At 50.1% G+C, this 21,450-nt stretch overlaps 1 protein-coding gene across 1 annotated transcript in view; it reads right to left on the bottom strand.

Moving 5' to 3' along the window:
- Positions 1–21,450, bottom strand: part of LOC119097213 (5-hydroxytryptamine receptor) — an 85,475-nt gene that overhangs the window by 51,680 nt on the left and 12,345 nt on the right. Inside the window, exons 3-4 of the mRNA XM_037220267.1 lie at positions 10,227–10,360; positions 492–601 (exon numbers count right to left, since the gene is read on the bottom strand). Of these exons, the coding sequence (XP_037076162.1) occupies positions 492–601; positions 10,227–10,360 (244 nt within the window). The remainder of the gene's footprint in view (positions 1–491; positions 602–10,226; positions 10,361–21,450) is intronic.

Here is a 21,450-nt window from a genome sequence, read left to right as displayed (position 1 = left end):
CATACAGATGACGAGGAGAGACTAAGCACGGATACACCCGATGCTCTCAAATCAGACTAGCAAAATATGTACCCCGAAATGAACAACGCCCGGCGTTCTCACATGAGGCTAGCGAGGTATGTACCCCGAAGTAAACAACGACCGGCGTTCTCACATGAGGCTGGCAAAATATGTACACTGAAATGAACAACGCCCGGGGTTCTCACATGATACTAGCAAAATGCACGCCGAAATGAACAACGCCCGGCGTTCTCACATGAGGCTAGCAAAATATGTAAGCTGAAATTAACAACGCCGGCGTTCTCACATGAGGCTAGCAAAATGTGTACTCCAAAATGAACAGAGAGCGTAGCAGTTTTACCCCGTTTAACAGCTTAGAATATCAGACGTCACCAGAAGTTAGGGAGATGGCAAGGCTTTTGTTGTCGTCGGGCGTCGACAGATGACCGTCCTGCAACTGACCTCAACCTGACAGATGACCTGCAACTGACCTGTCGATGGCGATGGCCAGCAGGTGGAGGATGGAGGCCGTGCAGCACAGGACGTCGGCGGACGTCCACATGTCACAGAGCTCCGGCCCCAGCGCCCACGAGCCTGTGATCTGGCGATGAGGCACAACAGTACAGTACGTCACACGAGCACGACGTCTGGTGGTGAGGCACAACAGTGCAGTACGTCACACGAGCACGACGTCTGGTGGTGAGGCACAACGGTACGGTACATTACACAAGCCCGTGATCTCGCGGTGAGGCACAACGGTACAGTACGTTTCACAAACCCGTGATCTGGCTGTGAGGCACAACGGTACAGTACGTTTCACAAGCCCGTGATCTGGCTGTGAGGCACAACGGTACAGTACGTTACACGAGCCCGTGATCTGGCGGTGAGGCACAACGGTACAGTACGTTTCACAAGCCCGTGATCTGGCGGTGGGCCACAACGGTACAGTACGTTACACGAGCCCGTGATCTGGCGGTGGGCCACAACGGTACAGTACGTTACACGAGCCCGTGATCTGGCGGTGAGGCACAACGGTACAGTACGTTTCACACGAGCCCGTGATCTGGCGGTGAGGCACAACGGTACAGTACGTTACACGAGCCCGTGATCTGGCGGTGGGCCACAACGGTACAGTACGTTACACGAGCCCGTGATCTGGCGGTGGGGCACAACGGTACAGTACGTTACACGAGCGCTTGGTCTGGTGGTGAGGGACGCCGGTACAGTACGTCACAGGAACCTGTGGTCTTGTGGTGAGGTACATGGGTGCGGCCCCATGTCGGCTTCATGAACTGGGGAGCTACAGGACCATCACGCTCTGGGACCTGGGCCTTTCCCATCCCTTTTCGCAGCCAGCTCAACTGCTGTAGTCAGACATATGAAATTAATTTAGAAATTGTTGACGTCCATCGAAAACTATTACGTTTGTTTGAAAAAAGAACCGCAAGATAAAATATCTAGACTTATCACATGACAGCATTTGCAAAGCAAGTACATTTGCAACCTGGGTCGTTTAACCTCCTTAACAAGCATTGCCCAGTGTCTTTGTCGTGCACACCTTGCTGGAAACTTCGCCTTTTCTCGCAAGCCATGGTGCTCCACCTTGTCTCATGGGTCTAATGTGATGCCTCGGATGTGATGCGGCGGGATGAGATGGCAAGCGATGGGAAGGGACGGTATAAAATATGTGTGCAATATCAAAGGTGCCAGCACGCTTTCGTGGGTCATTGAGCGATAATCAACCAAGTAGGACTCCAAACGTGCGCAACGCTGCATAATTGTAACGTAATTGGTGGTGTCTAAGTTCGGTTGAGACCAAATCAAACCCAAGTCAATGACAGATTAGCTGCCAGCCGGCAATCACAGGTGAACCATGGAGGTGGTGTTTTCGGTCATCAAGACGGTCTTTGCATTACGGTCATGTCAGTTCGCTGAGGTTGGCTGATCCTGCGCGTGGAAACAGCGTTGTTTGCACGAACTGTTTTGAGCGTAGGTGCTTTAATTGAAGTTGGTCGTGATGAACACGTCGGAACGCTCAGGAAGGCATGAATAATAAATGCGCTCATTCGTTGACGAGTGTGAAGACAGCTACAAATAGAAATGTTAGTATGCCTAACCATATAGTGTTTGCATTTGCATATCAACCAACCGTAAAAATATTCGACAAAAATTAAGCCCAAGGGATTTGCTGAAAGAAAGATTGCACCTCTTTTAGTCATGCGTGAAAAGTATCGATTAGTTTTGTCCTTTCGAACAATGGCACATCGCTGTATTTGCAGCACTGGCCCTCTCGATAAGGGCAGTTGGAGCCTCTTAAGTTTTTCTACAGCATTTACCAAACGTATGGAAACTTTCTGGATACGACATCCACCTCGGGGAGAAATATCTTCACTCATTACGGGTTCAGATGCTGCGTTATCAACCTTACGTTATCAACCCTACTGCATCAACGCTACGGGCTCAGATCTTATGCTGCGTTATCAACCTTCAAAACATCAAAGGCTTCTGATTAAAGAGAGTGTGTGCAGTGTTTTCGATTTTTCAAATACACGCCCAAGGGATGCTTTGCAACTATCTATAGTTTATTTTGGTGCTTAATTTTACGTTTGAGTCTCGCAACAATTTCAATTTATTTATTTTTATTGATCCTATCGATGGCTGTGCGTGAGCAAATATCATGGTAAAAAATGAACCAATCAGCGGGCAGGAAGACATGGCCATTATCTAGGTTGCTACGTTCTCGCACGCATAGGGACAGCGCTGGCGGTATTGGGCGTTATGCGCTTGAAGATCCCTTGCGTAACTCGAGACGAAAAAATATGATACCCTGCACATGCCTGGTGTACCAGCGACATGGCAGCAACAATTTCAGCGCATGCGCCTCGTTATTTCGAGCGCTGAATTCGGTGCACGTGCATTCGGCATTCGGTCATTAAGTTCAAGGTTCAGGAATCTTCTCGCCTACAGCCGCCGCTAAAACAACGTAGAAGAATCAGGCTTTCCTAGAAGCTAGTGCAAGCGATTGACACGACAAAATACGTGTGCCTCATCTCAGGATAAAGTGGGCCAACATGGATTAATCAGGGCGCGTATTAACTTGCCAGCCTTAACATACGTCCAATCCCTACACGCGCAGCCCTCAGCTGAATGTAAACAAAAAACAAAACGGACTAAAACATCAACATACTGGCCGCCGCCCACCGCTGCGTTCGCAAGCTGCTGTCAGCGCTGACGAGCGACATCCTCGTAAAGCCATTGGCTAGAGCTAACGATACATTCTCAATGATGGCGATGTGTTCTGTAGTGAATATCGCTGGAGGGCTACGCGATAACTTCGTTCTTCCAAACAAACCAAAGAAAATTGGGGGCGGAAGGCTGTGGTAATATCTTAAGCGAGTTGGTAGGAACAAATGACACCAAATTTTGTAATCAAAATTCCCCACCATCCTACGTGCAAAGCTAAAAATTCCGGCTTGACTAGACACACCGCCTTTAAACCGCAATATGGAAGAAACGGTGATATAGGTGATACTATTGACAGTACTTGACGTTTCAAGCTGAGCTTATGAGAGCGAGTGATATATTATGGACACTCGTGATCATAAGCAGGGCGTGAAACGTTCATTTCTGTCAACATAACCAACGCCTGTCTTATAACACCGCCTAAAACAATACCATTTGGTATGCATAATACCTTTGAAACTCATAATTCCGAAAAAAACAAGCGCTGAAGGCCCTTCTCGCTCACATCACACCATTACATTTCCTGTCGCACTGCGCCTGCCATCATTAACTTGTTCAATCGCTTGTCAATTTATGCATGCCAAAATGTCATACGTGCGCTTAGTTTTAGAGGCCTTAAAAGCCCCTGTGTGTCCCTGTCAGCTGTTGTATATGCAGGGTACCTGGTCTCAGCTTCTTGGTGGCTTAGGGCCCGTTTTGCGGAGTGGTTCCTGAGTCCGCTGCGGATGCTGCAGCCGTCAACTGTTTTGGACGAGATGTGCCGCATTTTAACCCACAGGGCAAAACGGCGATGGGAAAAAGAGCTCGGAAGTGGTCCTTGTATTTCGCAGCAATTGACCATTACATGACCATTAATGCAGTGCTGCGAATTCTGCACTAGTGGCGACATCGTCGTCCTCGTGAAAGGCATAACAACTATTCGACAACAAAGCCATATGCACATTAGAAACAGTGTGCGAAAATCAGGGGTAAGGCATGCATAAGCTTTTTTACGTCTCCTTTCACCTGGACTTCGACATCAACCCATCATCACAATCTTTGCACGATATAGATTTTCTTGTAGCCTTCGATTCCATTAGCTCTCTTCCAGGTTGTGTATGTTTTGGTATCATACACATACACTAAACACACACACACACACACACACACACACACACACACACACACACACACACACACACACACACACACACACACACACACACACACACACACACACACACACACACACACACACACACACACACACACACACACACACACACACACACACACACATATATATATATATATATATATATATATATATATATATATATATATATATATATGTATATTCTGCAACGACACGTTTCGTTTCTATTGAACCCTACATTAGTCTGGACTAACAGCTATTCCATTTCCTACAGGGAAAATATAAATAGACACATGTGCATTGAGCGTGAGACAACCCACATTCCTTTCGCCTAGAAATGCCCGCGTTGCACCTGGCACCTCGTGGTATAAGGTGCAAGGTCTTGGGTAAAGGGCTTGGGTAAGGGGCTTGGACCTCGTGAGCCTGCACCAGCACCGTAACCAGCGTACGCTCGTCCGCCGAGCGGGGCGCAGCAGCTCCGCCGCAGCTCTTTTTGCCGAGCTTCCGAGTGTTTTGGTGAGCAGGAAACCCGGTCCATTCACGACACATCACCACAATGTCGTCAGTGGCCCTTTCCCAGGTCTACTCATCTAATCAGGAAGGCGATCCAACATCTCGCGAAGACAGAGACCGCCGGGCGGCCGTACCCGTGCCAGGAGGAGAGGGTCGGAGCAGGGAAAAGTAGGCGAGGATTGAGATTGCGGCGCCTCTCGGTTACTGATACGCTGGCCGCGTCTACTCGCTTTACCATGATCTGAATACCAACGGCGACAGCTGTTGATGGCGCGCGGAGTCCGGACGGACCATCTGGCTTCCCGACTTCGCCCGGGGAAAGGTCTTCCGAGGTCCCGCTGACGCCGCTGGCCGTGGTCGACTCCACTGCCGCCGACTGCCAGGGGTGTCACACCTACCACCGCCGCCAGCTGCCAGGGGTGCCGCACCTACCACAGCCGCCGGCTGCCAGGGGTGTCGCACTTACCTCCGCAGCCGGCTGCCAGGGGTGTCACACCTACCGCCGCCGCCGGATGCCAGGGGTGTCACACCTACCACCGCCGCCGGCTGCCAGGGGTTTCACACCTACCGCCGCCGCCGGCTGCCAGGGATGTCGCACCTTCCACTGCCGCCGGCTGCCAAGGGTGTCGCACCTACCACCACCGCCGGCTGCCAGGGGTGCCACACCTACCACAGCTGCCAGCTGCCAGGGGTGTCGCACCTACCACCGCCGCCGGCTGCCAGGGGTGTCGCACCTACCACCGCCGCCGGCTGCCAGAGGTGTCCCACCTACCGCCGCCGCCGGCTACCAGGGGTGTCGCATCTACCACAGCCGCCGGCTACCAGGGGTGTCGCACCTTCCACTGCCGCCGGCTGCCAATGGTGTCGCACCTACCACCACCGCCGGCTACCAGAGGCGTCAACCTTCTACGTCCCCTGCCTCAGTCGTACATCCCTAACAAGTACTCCTTCGGAGATCTGCCGGTGGCTGACCAAGCTTGCTAATGATCAGCTGCTTCGAGGAAAATTTATGAGGACTTTCGCGCCACAGGCGGCCTCTTGCATTCTGAAAACTTTAGGAGGTTGTGCGTCGCATCGACCAAAATTTGGAGACTTGGCATGTGCATGTACGATATTTACCGCTGGTGTTCAATAAAGTCTGCATTTAATCGTTAAATTTCCCAAGGCGGTTGCCCACAACCGAAATGGACTATCATGATGAATAGCAGTGGTTCTGTCAGCTGTAATCATATAACCAGTCAAGGCACGTGTCGCAACAGATTATGAAGTCTACACGGGGCGTACCACCTTTCAGTTTACTACCGTTTAGTTTTAGGTTCAAACTGCTTCAGCATTTCGAGCACTTCGGTCGGTTCAACATTCAGGCTCATGTCGTAATCCGAGCCCGATTGATCACAATAAAGTACCGGACGATGCTGGCTTTTATCAAGTGTAGGCTCGAGTTTATTTCTAGGCAATCAAATATTGCGTATGTCAACATGGTAGGCACTGCAGTACCACCGTGTGCCTCATGGAAATAGTTGGCCTTGGAAATTGGAAATATTGGAAATTGAAATAATTGGAAATTAGAAATAGGAAATGTTGGAAATTGGAAATATTGGAATAATTGAAAATAATGTGACTCTTGGAAATAGCTGGTGGTGATGACCAATCGCCAGTAACACCGCTCCACGGTCCTTTGAAACAAAGATATGAGCCGGTCAAAGAAGGCAAAAAGCTTCTGGGGTCCTTCCAGACAAAGATATGAACCAGTCGAAGGAGACAAAAAGCTTTTATTTAACAGTCACAGAATGATTCGTTAAGGAACTCGAATCTTGGAAAGATAAAAGGGTGATAATGACGCTTGGGCTGCAGGGATTCAAGTGCACGTCACCCGAGCAGTGTGAGCGCTTCCTCGTAAGTCGTGAGAGTCTCAAATTAGAAGGGGCTATCAGGCCCGCCGTGCTGCGTGACATCAAACTTCCCCCGCCCCCCTCATTCGAAATATACACTTGCGCCGGGCCTTCCGCACGAACCCACTTCGCGTACCTGGATATTATTTCAGTCCGCATTGAGCCTCAGCGGCTGTCTACGCCATGTCTAGGCCTGGATGGAGAGTCGAGCGGTTTGTTTACCCTCTCCATCAGTAGAAGACTGGGTGAGGCGCCAGGATAGCCCATAAACCACTTGGAGCCAGCCCGTCAGCAACGATCACATCCGGCCCATTGCATATGCATCAGAGCCAACATCAACCTGTCAGCCATGTCCGGCATTTGTTGAGCGTCACTGCGAGCCTTCGGGTGCCGTCCGTGGCGGCTGAAGCACCGGCGCAGAGGCGGGTGGCGGCGCAGCCTGGGCGCGCGGCGGCGCAGCACGGGCGCGCGGCGGCGCAGCCCGGGCGCGCGGGGTCGCGCGCGGCCATGAGCGGCCGCCGCCGGCTGCGGCCGGGTCAGCCGGGCCCGCTGGCGGTGAGCGATGAGGAGGACGCCTCAATGCGAGCGGCGAGCGGTGGGGCAGGGCCACGACGCCACTAATGTATGCGCTCCACTCCCCAGATCCTCTCTGATATACCACCCCCATAAATAACCGGCGCCCGCCGTAAGCCTTGCGCCGATGGGGCACGCCGAGGCAAAGAGAGCGGCGGCCGCCTCACAGGCCAAACAACAACGCGCGAGTCCCGGCGTGGAGTGCAGAGCCCGGCCCCGCTATCTGGAGGAGCTGTGATTACCGAGGCGGCCACCCACTCCAGATGTCGACTTTTCGGCGCCGGTTTAACGAACCGGCGGCAGCCAGGAAGCATACGACCACCTTCTCGGCGGAAACGTATCGAAATGCAAGGCGGCATATACGGACCGAAATAATAAGTTGTGACGCGTTCATATTTTAGGTATAACGACATACCAAACAAAAAGGCGAATGTCAGTCGATTGCGAAACATATTCATTTAACGCATGGCATCCAAACATGCTTTTGTGCGTCTCCAGGACCTGAACCCTGTTTTCCCTGTTTTCAGGACAGGACCCTGTTTTCGTTTATGACATGCTCCATATGATTTTGCCCTTTCTCTGGGCATAGGGCGCCAGGCTTCTTTAATGGATAGGCACTGCCGGTCACAGAACTGTGGAGCTACGTGCTACCGCCGATTCCATCCTCTTTTTTGGAACAAAATGCATGAGACCTATAACGCTGTTTTCTACAACAGCGCTCTAATGATTCACCTGGAACTAAAATATACTTTAAAAATAGTTGTCCTGTTATGGGCCTAATCAATTTCCTCACTATCTCGTACGTGTCGGTATTTTGCATGCAAGAGATGTGAACTAGTATGCAATGTTGTGACGATTTTCAACGATTCTGACCAAAATATAATGCACTCCAGCGGTACCTATATTGTCATTAAAATATATTTCAAAAATACTGACTGCCAGAATCAAAAGAGCCCACTATGTAAACAATTATATTCCTGCACTGCATCGCACATGCAGTGTAACGATAATTTGTAGTTCCTTTTTTGACCTAAGCGACCTGGGAGTCATGCCGAGCAATGTACGTTTTTGTTTCCCTAGCACCAATTCGGAGCCGAACAAATTAAGGACAAGCGCACTGTGCTCTATTTTTAACTTCTAGTTACCCGCATAGCTTCATGAAATAAATAAATGAATAAATAAACAGATAAATAAATACACAAATATATAATATATATATATACATGTTTATATGTATATATATATATATATATATATATATATATATATATATATATATATATATATACATATGTATATATGCATGTATATCAAAGACAAGGGGTTCTGGGGAAACCACATGATTACGGGATACAGCATTTCATGAATCATCAACGCTGATCAACCATGGACAGCATTTTAATGGTGGTCTTTACAGGGCCGGAGTGCTATACGCGAAAATTTCGATTACTGGCCAGCTTCAGTGGTTCAGAAAGGCCTCTCGTGGCGGATACTGAGGGTGGACGGCAGTAGAAGAATGGCCATGAGCAAAATGCCAGCGTATAATAGCGTGGCTCTTCCCAGGACCGCCACTGCAGCACATCTTACAGGTCACCGACCGCTAATGCAAATGCAAGACTGGCATTGCCACACGGACTATCGTCGAAGCCGTTCAATATAGTCTGAGCCCGATGATTCCAACAGAGCCCAATGGTTCCATACACCAAAACAACCGGATCGCAGCCACACAGCCATATGTGAGATTAAATGCTGCGAGGCTGCAGTGCCTCAGATGCTTTTAACGCCAAGATGGCTGGAAAACCATTTGGAACGTTGTTCTGATTGGAACGCATTTCCAGGCCAGGCCAGCGAGCCTCCGTTTAGGAGCCTCGGGGTAGTTGAGAGCCTTACATAACGTCAAGGATCCACTTCATGTCAAAAGGTGGCTCAAGACGATCAGAACTATGGTTACAGAAAGCGGCCCGGCGGTAATAACAGTCGTATATGATTCACTCTCAGAGGCTCGCGAACTTCTAGCGACCTCGTAGTGGTCCGTGATTCTGAAAATGATTCTGATTACAACCCTTACCGACGAGAAGGCGCATCAACGGACAACGGTGGCTCAGTGGGATCGGTACATAAATCAATCATGCTATTTGTAATCTACTGCACCCTCTCATTGAACATAAAAGAAATCAGGTTAGCCCTTGAACCCAACAAGTAGAACGTAAACTAAACGTGCCAACACATTATGCTGAAGATCTCCACATGGCCACGATCATGATTTTACGACTCGGTTAAATCGTATAACAGTGAAAATTGGAGAATGCATTTGGCGCGATCATGAATAGTTGGCGCAGTTAGTTAGGCAGGTCAGTAAGTTTGTAAAGCTCTTGTCAGTAGGTTAGCAGATGTTTCACTTCAGGGGCCATGGTGACGGAGAGCGGGGGGAGGGGGCATGAGATTTCAGAGACACTTTCTCTCTAAGTTATCGGTTGCCTTCGCCACCATCTAAAGCACTCAGTGCCGTAGGGAGGGGAGAGGGGGCATCCAACCCCACGAACCCGTCTAATCTGACGACGATATTTAGTGGCGGCTGGTTGGTGTAGGTCGTGTTGAGGCGACCCTGTGATAGTGGATCGCTACACGGCTGTTCAGCTGGCTGGTTGGGAAAGGGCGTGGGAGGCTCGACAGTGTCTCGGTATGCAGATGAGCTTTGCTCTGAAACAGGTGCTGGGTGCCTCTAATCCAGCCAGACTGTGACAGTGTAAACATTCTGGAACAAAATGCATGTGAACTGTGCCATGAAACCACAGGGCGTTCCACACAAAGCGTGGCACGACGTCAGGCGGTGGCGCGCTTTGCTATGTGCAATGTTTTTCAGAACTGACCTCGTACATTGCGCCGAGTGGCATAACCAGACAGGCCACCATGAGATCCGCCACAGCCAGGGAGACGATCAGGTAGTTGGCGACGTTCTGGAGGCCCTTCTCCATAACGATGGCAGCGATCACGAACACGTTGCCTGCGGACACACGGGAGACCGGTCGGAGGTCGCAGGTCGAGGTCACTTTCCGCCAGCTGTACATGAGAGACACGGGAGACAGGTCAGAGGTCGCAAGTCGAGGTCACTCTCCACCAGCTGGACGTCGGGGACACGGGAGACCGGTCAGAGGTCGCATGTAGAGGTCACTCTCCACCAGCTGGACATCGGAGACACGGGAGACCGGTCAGCGGGCGCAGGTCGAGGTCACTCTCCGCTAGCTGGACATCGGAGACACGGGAGGCCGGTCTTTGGTCGAGGTCCGCCAGCTGGACGTCGGAGAGGCACCTCACGCGAGCCCACTGATTCGCCTCGCTGAGGGGTGACTGATATCTGATGTTGGAGTACATGGGGGGTGGCGCTCTGAAGCGGTTAAAAAATAATAGCAAGCTTACATGAGTGGAATAAAAAGTTAGCTGATATTATGGCCTGAGTAACGCGGGGTAGCATTTTCATTTGGAATCGACACAAAGTAATGCATTTCGCCTACCCTGGGATGGCGTGGACTTTACATTCAGCCAGCAACTCCACTTCAGAACACAAATGATTTCCTAGGCACCGCGCGATAGCTGCAATTCATCAATTCTAAATCGCATTCTCACATCACCGAACAGCCCATTTGAGGGCTGACTCCTAACTCGGTCACCACCTCCTCCAGCGCTAAGGTCAGGGGTCAGAGGGCACACGGGCCGGTCCGGCTGCAGCCGCGGCTACCGGACACGAACGGGTGGACGGGACTGGGACGAGCCTGGGTCGGCGCAGCCAGGGCCGGTGACAGGCCACCGGCGGCTAATCACGACACTCAACGTCGCGTGCCAGCCAGCGGTCCGGGGCATGGGCTGATGACCGTGCTCCCATTCATCACCTGCGATACAGGACAAGCGTACAATTATCTACGGCCGCCGCCCACCGGCCGGCCGACCTTCCTGAGGCCGCTAGCGACGAAGCAAAGCGTGCCGGCATCGCGGACGCCACGTGTGTCTGCAGGCCCGGCGACGTGTCCGCCGCAGGCGGGTCCGCGGGCCCGGCGACGTGTCCGCCGCAGGTGGGTCCGCAGGGCCTGCGACGTGTCCGCCCCAGGTGGGTCTGCAGGCCCGGCGACGTGTCCACCTCAGGTGGGTCTGTGGGCCCGGCCGGAGTCGGACGCCCACCGCGAGCTGTGCCGGCTGCGGATCCCCTCCCAGCGGAATGGCGCCGGTGGCGCCTCTCTGTCGCCTACGCCGCCATGGCCGCTGCCTCACTGCCCGGGCGGGCGGCCCCTTCCGGGCAGCGCGCCCACCCGCCGTCGGCCGCAGACACGCGTGTGCGGCGAAACCGTGCGCGTGCGCTGTTAATGAGCAGCGGGGTCGGATTTATCCGGTTTCCAATCGACGTGCAGGTTTGGTCACACGACTATTGATTGCTCGCAGTCGATACAAAGCCAGGAATATCAGGCACCGCCACATACAGCTGAAGGAGTTCTGCAATTACCGGCGGAACGGCGCTGTCAGAAGCCCCGGGTCTCGCCGGGGCTTCCGGCCGTGCCGAGCAGGGGCGGCCAGTTCCATCGTCCATCTCGGATAGTCCGCCTCGGCACGGCTGGAGACGGCCATGAGCCGCGGGTCCTGCCTTCTCGGCGGTCCCAGGGGACATGCAAATCGGATTCCGGTGACGTACGGGAGAGTCCGAGCGGCCGCGACAGTCCTACGCCGACCGTCGCCCTGTCAGCCCGTGCAAGATCATAAATACACGCTAGCCGAGAGCGAGGCCGTTGTAACACTTGACGCACTCTGGTCACGTCGCAGCGGAGTGGTAAAAACAAAGCAAAACAACAATGGCGCCCAGTGTCGGAGCGCTGCAAAAGCCTGAACCAATGCCTTGCGGGTGCTGCGCTGACCGTTTCAGTGAAGGACCCTTGAACGCCGAATGATATCATATCAGGAACCTCAAATGATGCCATAAATGAATAAAACAGAAAAAAACGTCCAGTGAAACAGAAACAGACAGAGTGAGCCCCCGAATCGTCTTGCTTAGGCGAAACGGAGTGGCAAGGAGTGGTAAGACAAAATATAAACTGAAACGGGTGAGCGTCAGGAACCGCGCTGACGGCCTGTCAGCGGAGCCTCACAGTTTCGCACCACTGAACTGGCAGGCAGCCGACCGTGAAATGGACACCGCGCTGAGGACAACTGACACTGCCTGGTGACAACTGACGCCGCCTGGTGACAATTCATCTCGACTGCAGATCTGCGGCGCCGGAAACGCGCGGCAGTGCTGGCCGGGCTGACCTGCGCAGCAGTGCAGACAGCGCTGGCCCGCACGGCAACGCCGGCAGGGCTGACCTGCGCGGCAGTTCAGAACTAATGTGTGTAGACGCTCAGCACTTGTCTTGTGTGGACAAAAGTCTAGCAGCATGTAGAGCAGCTTTGTCGTGTGCACGGAAGCTCACAGCTGGCGCTCGAAGCAGCTTAAGGATGTGGGCGAAAGGTCACTTGTACGTGCAGCAATCAGCTCAGCCGTGACGGTGCTCAGAGCTGATATGTTCAACAGCTTAAGGCTGATATGCGAGGCAACTCAGAGCCGCGTCACCAAGGAGCTCAAATCGGACATCATATATGCTGTGTGTGCATCACGGAGGTCACGGCCCAAGGCGTGACGTACAGGACGTCTCCCACGATGTAAAATGTCGTGGGTATGGCCGTTGTGTGACGGTTTGACATTCTGGCGAGCTGCAAGCTGACCTCTGTATACCGTCTGAGGCAAGCAAACACATGGCCTAGGACAACCCTGCGTCAACAGTCTACGAGACTGAGCATCGCACTCTCGAAACATTGGAGGCAAGCTGATGGTACGGTTACCATGCATTTTCATTGCGCTCGCAGAGCTCCGGAAAAATATGTGTTGAGCAGATGCACTGCTGAAGACGTGTAAGCATTGCAATAATTATTGACGTTCCAGTTGGTTCAGTCCTATGTGGTTTAGTAATCTTCTCAGGCTTCCACTCTGGCATGTGCCTCACAACATTACTATACTTTAATTCTACACCAAGTCCACAGCCCTTAGTCTTGACGTAGATTAAGGCCTTAACAACGTCAACGTACAAAAATTAGTATTAATGCATTAACACTAAGCCTATAACTAACAAACGTCCCGGCCTTGGTGTGGATCCGCACTTTGGTGGGGAACGTCGCAACTGAGATGCTGTGTGAGTATGTGAGGTAAGATGTATGCACGTAATTAAGAGGCAATGAAGAGACTCGGCGGCGCGGGCATCTGTGTTTCAAAATTTCCCGTTAACATACTCCGGAATAAAACGCTCGCCAAAATGGCATTAGCTAACTGTCAATCTTGACACTTAACACCAGCTGGTAATATGCGGACGACATCTACTATTGATGACAGTTTCATTCGCCCATTAAAATTGGATTACTGCGCTATATCAGCGTGCTGTGAAACGGCGGATGGCGAGAAATTTGAGGCGGTAGCTTTGATGTGTAACGGATATGTCAATTTTGCACATAGCCGTCTAAAAACATCTCCCATTAAAATGGCATCAGAATGACATTGAATATTATTGCCGACCAAGCATTGTCATCGATGTCTTAACTTCCGTCTCCCTGTACATAACTTAAGGTTATGGCGGCCGTTTCGCGTCCACTCAGAACACTTTTCTAGCAATACGTGTCGTGCCAGTAATTTGATCATGACGGTGTTTTTTGTGTATCTGACAGACACATGTCGTGCGACATAGCAACACTGCAGTATCTAAAGCGTTTTTGACTCAGCCATGGCTACATGGTAATATTTTCGGGATCTCCACTCGCATTCGGTCGCCATTAAACATCTTTACCTACCACTTATTTCCGTTCTACCCATCTGCGGAAGCAGATTTTATCCAATGTGCCCGGTGACAAAATTGCTTTTTGACATCAATCGTATGCGATTTTATAGCACCTAATTCCGCTCACAAACCTTGCTCAAAGCATAGCAATGCAGCGGAAGCCCGCGGACGTGGGTGTTAGCGCACGTGACACGCTGTCAGCCGCCAGCAGCACACAAACACATTCCGCTTTTTCTATGCTGTTACCCAAGAACAGGTAACCAGGAGTCCCTCTCCATGAATCCCAGCGACGCAATAAGCCGTACGTTAACACCAGAAAATATAAAATCAAGTCGCGGTACTCCCAGCTAGGAAGAGGAAACAAACGTAAAGAAGCAGTCGAAGAGGTGGTGCAGACCCGAAGGGACTGTGTTAGGTAATAGGCAAGTAAAAGTCATACATGAGAAGGCTTATAAGTAGTCATTAGCCAAAGGTCAGCTAATGACAGCCCGCTATAACCACCCAACAAGCTACAACCACTCATTCCCAGTGTTAGCAAGGATTGTACAGTCACACAAGCCGGAGGGGCAATTACCTGGTCGTTTTCGTGCTGGGTTTTGAGCTGGATGTCCGAGGAGTCCACCCAGCTAAGCGGAGCTTGCTGCTGGAAGAACTCCCGGAGCCAGCGCCGTGAATTTGGGCACATGTGCATGATAACTATATCAGAACGTGATTATGGAGCATGAGGAAGGTTAAATATGAAGTAGCGTTGCATATGTGCAGCGCAAAGGACTGCAGCATATTCAGATATGTTGGTTATGTTAATATGTATTTACGAAATGCTTGCAGATGATGTTCTTAACGATGGTATTTGATGCAGAGATATCAGTCATTCTTGGAAAATATGAAACCATAATGTCGTTCCACAGCTCAGGGCCAAGGCCAAGATGTTGTAAATAGTCTATAATTACGATTAGAGAGAGGTTGGTCTACATGTCTCACTCGCCTCATACCCATATCATTTGATTTGTAGAGCTTGTATATTAAATCGAATGATGCAGGGAGCTGTAAAGTTACAAATTTGTGCATCACAATTAAGATTTAGGATTTAGCAATATCCCATACTTTCAAAATTTTGTATCGTTTAAAGATTGGCTCTGAGCTTTCTGGAGGATACACATTTTCTATCAGACGCACAGCCCTTTTTTTGCAAAATAACTAACCGATCTAGTTGAGAGGCATAAGGTATACCCCAAATCAAGCACCAGTAACTTAAATAAGGAAGAATTTAAGTGTTACAGAGTAGTTGTGACACTGTTTCATCAATGAAGTACCTAACCCTACTTATTAATCCAATATTTCTACTTACTATGCTTGCAACAAAATTACCAAGGTATTTGATTTCTTTTTTCTCTTCGATAGACGAATTGTTTATTTGCACATTTAGCTGGAGATGCGAAGAAAGGGTACTGTAATGCTGTGTAAATATTTTTGAAACGTTCAGGGAAAGGAAACTAGCACTAAACCAGGAAGCCATTAGAAGCAAAAGCGTATTGATATTCCGTTGCGTGCGCTGGCCGTCCGCTGGCATTTGGCCAGGCAAACTTTGATTGCCGCCGTAGACTTATGGTCGTCGTCAAACGTGAAGTGCAGTAGTGCTGCTTATACCCAAAGAGGGGCTCCCCTTTCTGAGCTTTACAAAGAATGAGTTGCTTGTTGTGTGATTTGGGTGGCTGTCTCAAGAACCCGTGCTATGATAACCTGTTGAGCACTTCAATTGCACGACATACGCATTACAGCATCGAATGGTGGCGCTTTCCTTTACCCCTTCATTGGAGTCGGTAATCACTGACACTGGAAACTTGTGCTGGCTCCAGCTTTTCAGTTGGGTACCTTCTGTTTAAGGTGGATGATTTGGCGACTCAGACGGAATGCACAGACTAGAGACTGTTGTTGAATAAATCGTCGAGACTTCTCAGACAGTACAATTCCGTGGCAGCCTCCGAGCAAAGCGAGACAATGTGGTACGCGCACTGTTGTCCGCTCACGTAGTGCACAAACCGGCCAAAATGGTCCGGCCCAACGCTGCCCATCCTGCCCTGAACAGTGCACAAGAGGACCGCTCTGTCCGCACCGCACCACCACTTTGCTAGTAAAATAATTTCATCGTTGGGTGGGTGCCACGAATCATCGTGGTGCATGCCACGAAGCCAGCGCATCACGGCCTGACCTTTTCCCAGCTGTCGTCCGCCCTTCGGCCTGATACCGTGACGCCATTACCAGCCGTAACCTCATGCCCGTGGTCAGGGCAGGCCAAAGCCACCGTCCGGCCGTCGTGTTCAAGTCAATACCGTCCGAGGCTAATGGCTTCGGCGGCGGCGCTTCCGGAACGCTTTTGCGGCAGATCTGGCGCGCCGCTGCGAATGCGGCGCGCCAGCGGCTCAGCGCCGTGAGCTCTCTGCTGGCTGTCGGGCGGAGCGGTGTTGCCGTATGCTGCCTGCCGACTCTGGACAGCTGGAATCGGCTCTGCGCGCTGGGTTTGCCGCGCTTGGACGTGAAGGATTTCTCCCATTCGGTGCGGTCGGCTCGCTGAGGGCTGGTGGACTTCCGGGCGGCAGGTCTTGCTCGCTGGGGGGAGGGGGAGGGGAAGGGGGCTGCAGGCACAGACAATCATATTGGACACGCTGTAGACTGAAGGCGCCTCCGGTAGGTGGAACCCACTCGCCGTGGGCTCGAGTTTGCTGACACCCGCCCATCATTTTGGGGAAAAAAACTGTCAGTTGAGTCAAGGTGCTTTTAGGATGTCGGTTGGCCTATTCCATCGATCAAAGTCGTGGGATCTGCTACAACGAAGATGCAGACAACCCATCCATAATCATAACCCTCCCGTGACCGGCGCTGTTCTCACCGGCGAATGAGGAGACCTCTCGCTAGGGATGTTGAATTCGGGCCCGAGATTCCAGCATCCTGAGGCTGAAGCCAGTCCCGATCCCAGGACTGAAAGTTTCACAACCCCGGGTGTCAATACTTATGCACGTTTCTCGCGTTTTTCCTCCATTTTTAACGGAAATGCGTCTTGTTGCAAAAATCTCATGACAATTATCGGTAACAATTATACCATCGTTGATGGCACCACTTACGCTCATATTACAAATATTTGAGACTAAGACTGCAGACCAGTTTCGTTCTTGCACCTCCAGCTTCAGCAAGCGTCACCCACTGGCTCTCACCCTGCTACCTGGTCACAGGCTATGGGTAAAACAGAGATGACGGAAGTTGTCGAAGGGCAGCCTGGATATCGAGCGGGCCACCAGCAGATGAGTTAATGACTAGAAGCTTGATAGGGGCCTACTTCATCGCTTGGAGTATAGTTTGAGTATATGCGAGGACGAAACAATCCCGCCGTCAGTGGCGTAGCCAGGATTTCACCCGGGCTGGAGCCAAATTAGATCATAGGGGTGGGTGGGAGGGGGCTGCTTCTAGTAAAGAGGGTGTTTTTGTTGCCATTGCGGTCCTTTTGACTCGGAGCATGGGCTCTTTTAGCCTTGCTTGATGTCTTGGGTCTGCGTTATGTTTTAGAATCCCTGCAGGCATCTTGGACTGCCAAAAGTGCTTGGCACCTCACCACCTACGGAGGGGGTGAGGGGGGGGGGGGGGCGGGGTGCAGGAGCACAGAACTCCTCCTTGGCTACGCCACTATCCAATGTGGAATGTGCAGTGGAAACTCGGCTCCGAGTGAATAATGCATCACTTATTGAATGGGTTACGGGTTCGTGGAAATGTTACCCTTAACATATGATTTGTTAACATTAATTCAAAACAGCGATCCCTCAAGTTATGAGGAGCCCGTGTGGCATGCCGCGATCTGCCGCTACTTGCTATGCTGATTATTAAATAACAAGACTCTTATCGAGTTCATGCACCGCTGTGAGGGCTGCATATGACCGATATGGCGTGTTGTTAAACACACAGTTATGCTATAGTGGTAATGCGCGATGAAGCGACTGTAAGCACGACTGGGCAACAACTCACCCACTGAGTGATGAAAATTAGTCACGTAAAGGATCATTGATGGGGAGCGTTGGGGGATGAAAATGCTGCCAAAAACAGCATGCAAATGAATGCATAAGAAGCTCCTCTCTCTTATAGATAGATAGAAAGATCTCTCTCTCTCTCTCTCTCTCTCTCTCTCTCTCTCTCTCTCTCTCCTCTCTCTCTCCTCTCTCTCTCTCTCTCTCTCTCTCTCTCTCTCTCTCTCTCTCTCTCTCTCTCTCTCTCTCTCTCTCTCTCTCTCCTCTCTCTCTCTCCTTCTCTCCTCTCTCCTCTCTCTCTCTCTCTCCTCTCTCTCTCTCTCTCTCTCTCTCTCTCTCTCTCTCTCTCTCTCTCTCTCTCTCTCTCTCTCTCTCTCTCTCTCTCAATCTCATGTTACACGGCTAAATGTAATTTGGTTGACAGCCATGAATCATCATCATGATACGGTGCATATACATAAATATGAACCGTTGGTGGCCTAGTGTTACCTTTTGCACCATAAGTATGACTTTGATACAACTGTCAGCTTACCAGAATGCGCGTTCTACGTCATTGTTTATCATCCAAGCATATCCATGCGTTGTGGGGTAACGTCTCTGTTAACCCGAAATCGCAGGATTGACAACTTATACCCCGATCACCATTAGTACCCACATCCCCCGTCCTGCTAAGCATGCTAATGTGAAACGGAGAATAACATCGGATCACGCGCTCAAAACAGCACCGGATTATTGCCACAGAACACAAGCGCAGCAAGCCCCCATGGATAAAATAAAGGCACCGTGGTCAAATTAGTGAACTTTGGAATCTTTTCTATGCCACGACCTAAGTGTCTACCACAGCAGGGAAAGAGAAGTAGTTCAGGAAATATCAGCAGGGAAAGAGATAACTCTTGGTACACAAGCCATGCGCTAACGGTATCTCAAGAGGCTGTTTTCTGTGTGAAATCAGGTCACAACGATGAAGTTTTGGGTGCAGAGGTCTTACCAAATGATCTTAAGAATGAAAAATATCATTGCATGATAAGCAAACATAAAATACGGAATAGCAACAGTAAGACTGTGCTTCGTGCATCAGTAAAGACCATCTAAGATATATGACATTAGGTAATAAAGGTCATACGGTATATTCTGTAATGACTTTGTTATTGGCGGTCCTGTTCTTCTGGGTTGACCTCGAATGACCTGACCTAAGCGCTTTCTATACACTCACATAATCATGCATTATGAGGCAGGAAAACCGTCTGGAAAGTGTTTCTGCGACAAACGTACCGGATGCCCGTATGCGAAATGAGGCGGACATAGCCTCATCAAAGTGAGCATTCTAAACTGCAAAAACTTAAATATCAGGTATTTAATGTTCAAAAACTGTGTTAGAAAACAAAATAACGTCCGTCAGTTCAAAATTAGGGGACAGGTCGAATCTGAAGTATCCTCATCTGGCAATCCTTCATGAGACCACTTTTTTTGCGGTGTTGCATGCCTTTACAGTCGAACAAATATACCTGTGTCCGCGTGGTATAACTATTTGTGACCTATACGTTTCCCTCTTGTTTCTCGTCTTTAGTATTGCTCTTTCATCGCGCTGGGCATCACGGCCCGCCCATATGGCAGCCGTCAGACGTAAGTAAGCCAGCTAATGTACATTTTATTTTTGCCGAACTCCCATAAGGCGGTTAACGTCATGCCGCCTGTCAGTTCCATATGATCGCCGGAGGTAAAAATAAGACCCATATCGGTGGCCAACGCGTCCGACGAAGGCTATGCTGGTTACAACGTGGCAATGGCTCGGTGAGCTTTAGCAAGACTCCATAGCGTTGCCAACATGGTCAAGGCTTTCTGGGTGGCATTGGTTAACAATGGCTGGTACCTCATGGCACGTTGAAGGTCAATTATTGCTATAATCAGGTCTTCCAACTCACACTACCCACGGTCTTATTAAATTTTAAGGTCTTATGAAGACTCACTTCCGTGGCTTTCGCATCAGAGAACATGTCAAGCAGTTCTTGTCTGCGTGCACTAGCGAACAATAGCATTGACAGTATTAGAAAACAAATTCAAATTGATTAAAATCTTGGGGGTCTTCCAATCCTAAAAACGATGATTAACACTGAAAATCTGGATTCGATTAATTCGCCCTTCGTCGGATCCCAAAGCTATTACTGCAAGACGCAATTACATGCATTAAGTAGTATCTATGCCCACATTCAGTTCAGACTTCAGACAAACCAACCGCAACATCCAGACGGCCGTTCTGCATCGGACTGAGTTACCTGTCATCTCATTTATTCGATCACCTCTGATAAATATATTAATGCCCAGCTCAGGATCTATTCGAACCTTTCCAAACACCGGATTAGAATTCGAATCCAAATTTACATACCCAGCGATGTAAATCCCAAGATGCCGCGAAACATCCGCTAGCCCTAATGCCCTGAGCACATTGTTCAGTAGTGTAGTTCCATTTCAGCGGATAACTCTGCTTCCGACCTTTGCGCCAGACATTTACAAAGCCACGGGTAACATTTTTTTTGGGAAGCGCAATGCTACGACACAGGCGTTGCGGGCTGGGATGACTCTGCCTTGCCAGGTGCCACTTGACCACCATATAGGTCGCGGGCCAAACGGTCGACTTTCTGAGCGACCCGAACTCACTGCTGTAGCACCAGAACTGATAATTTGCTATTTTTTCAATTATAATTCTAGGAAAGATGAGTTTGAGTTTCGACTCGTATTTGATGTAAAAAGATATTGTACTATGTGCAAGCTTATCTCAAATTAATTTAGTATGATCAAAAAGACGACTGATAAATCAGTCCATTGCAGAACCGACATATATGCGTTGCATGTAGTTGCATCAGAATGAAATAGGAACGTGCACATTATTGAATGCATTCAATTGTATATTAAAGTGATGACCTCAGGGCTCGGCGTATTGTTTAGGATTGGCGCCCTGATTTTCAGGATTCAAATCTTCATCCTCAGGGTTCTATGATTAACAAATTCGAGTCTGTTCAAATATGTCTGAATCCTGCAAATTTAAATACTCAGCTTCAAACGGCATGCAATTCCTCAATATAATAGCCAAGGACTACGTGGTCCTGTGGCCAGAAATACACCGTTGAAGTGGCATGTACGGCAAGTGTTTGTGCTGCAGACATCCTGCCAGCCTGGCAAACACCTTTAAAGCTTGTCATTGCGCAACACATGTCTAAGACATGGACAAGTTTTCCCGGAAAGAA

This window comes from Pollicipes pollicipes, unplaced genomic scaffold (assembly GCF_011947565.3).
Source record: "Pollicipes pollicipes isolate AB1234 unplaced genomic scaffold, Ppol_2.1 Scaffold_4295;HRSCAF=5057_pilon_pilon_pilon, whole genome shotgun sequence".
NCBI classification, from domain to species: domain Eukaryota; kingdom Metazoa; phylum Arthropoda; class Thecostraca; order Pollicipedomorpha; family Pollicipedidae; genus Pollicipes; species Pollicipes pollicipes.
Note: the sequence above shows the minus strand (reverse complement) of the source record. Positions and strands in the feature narration are given on the sequence as shown.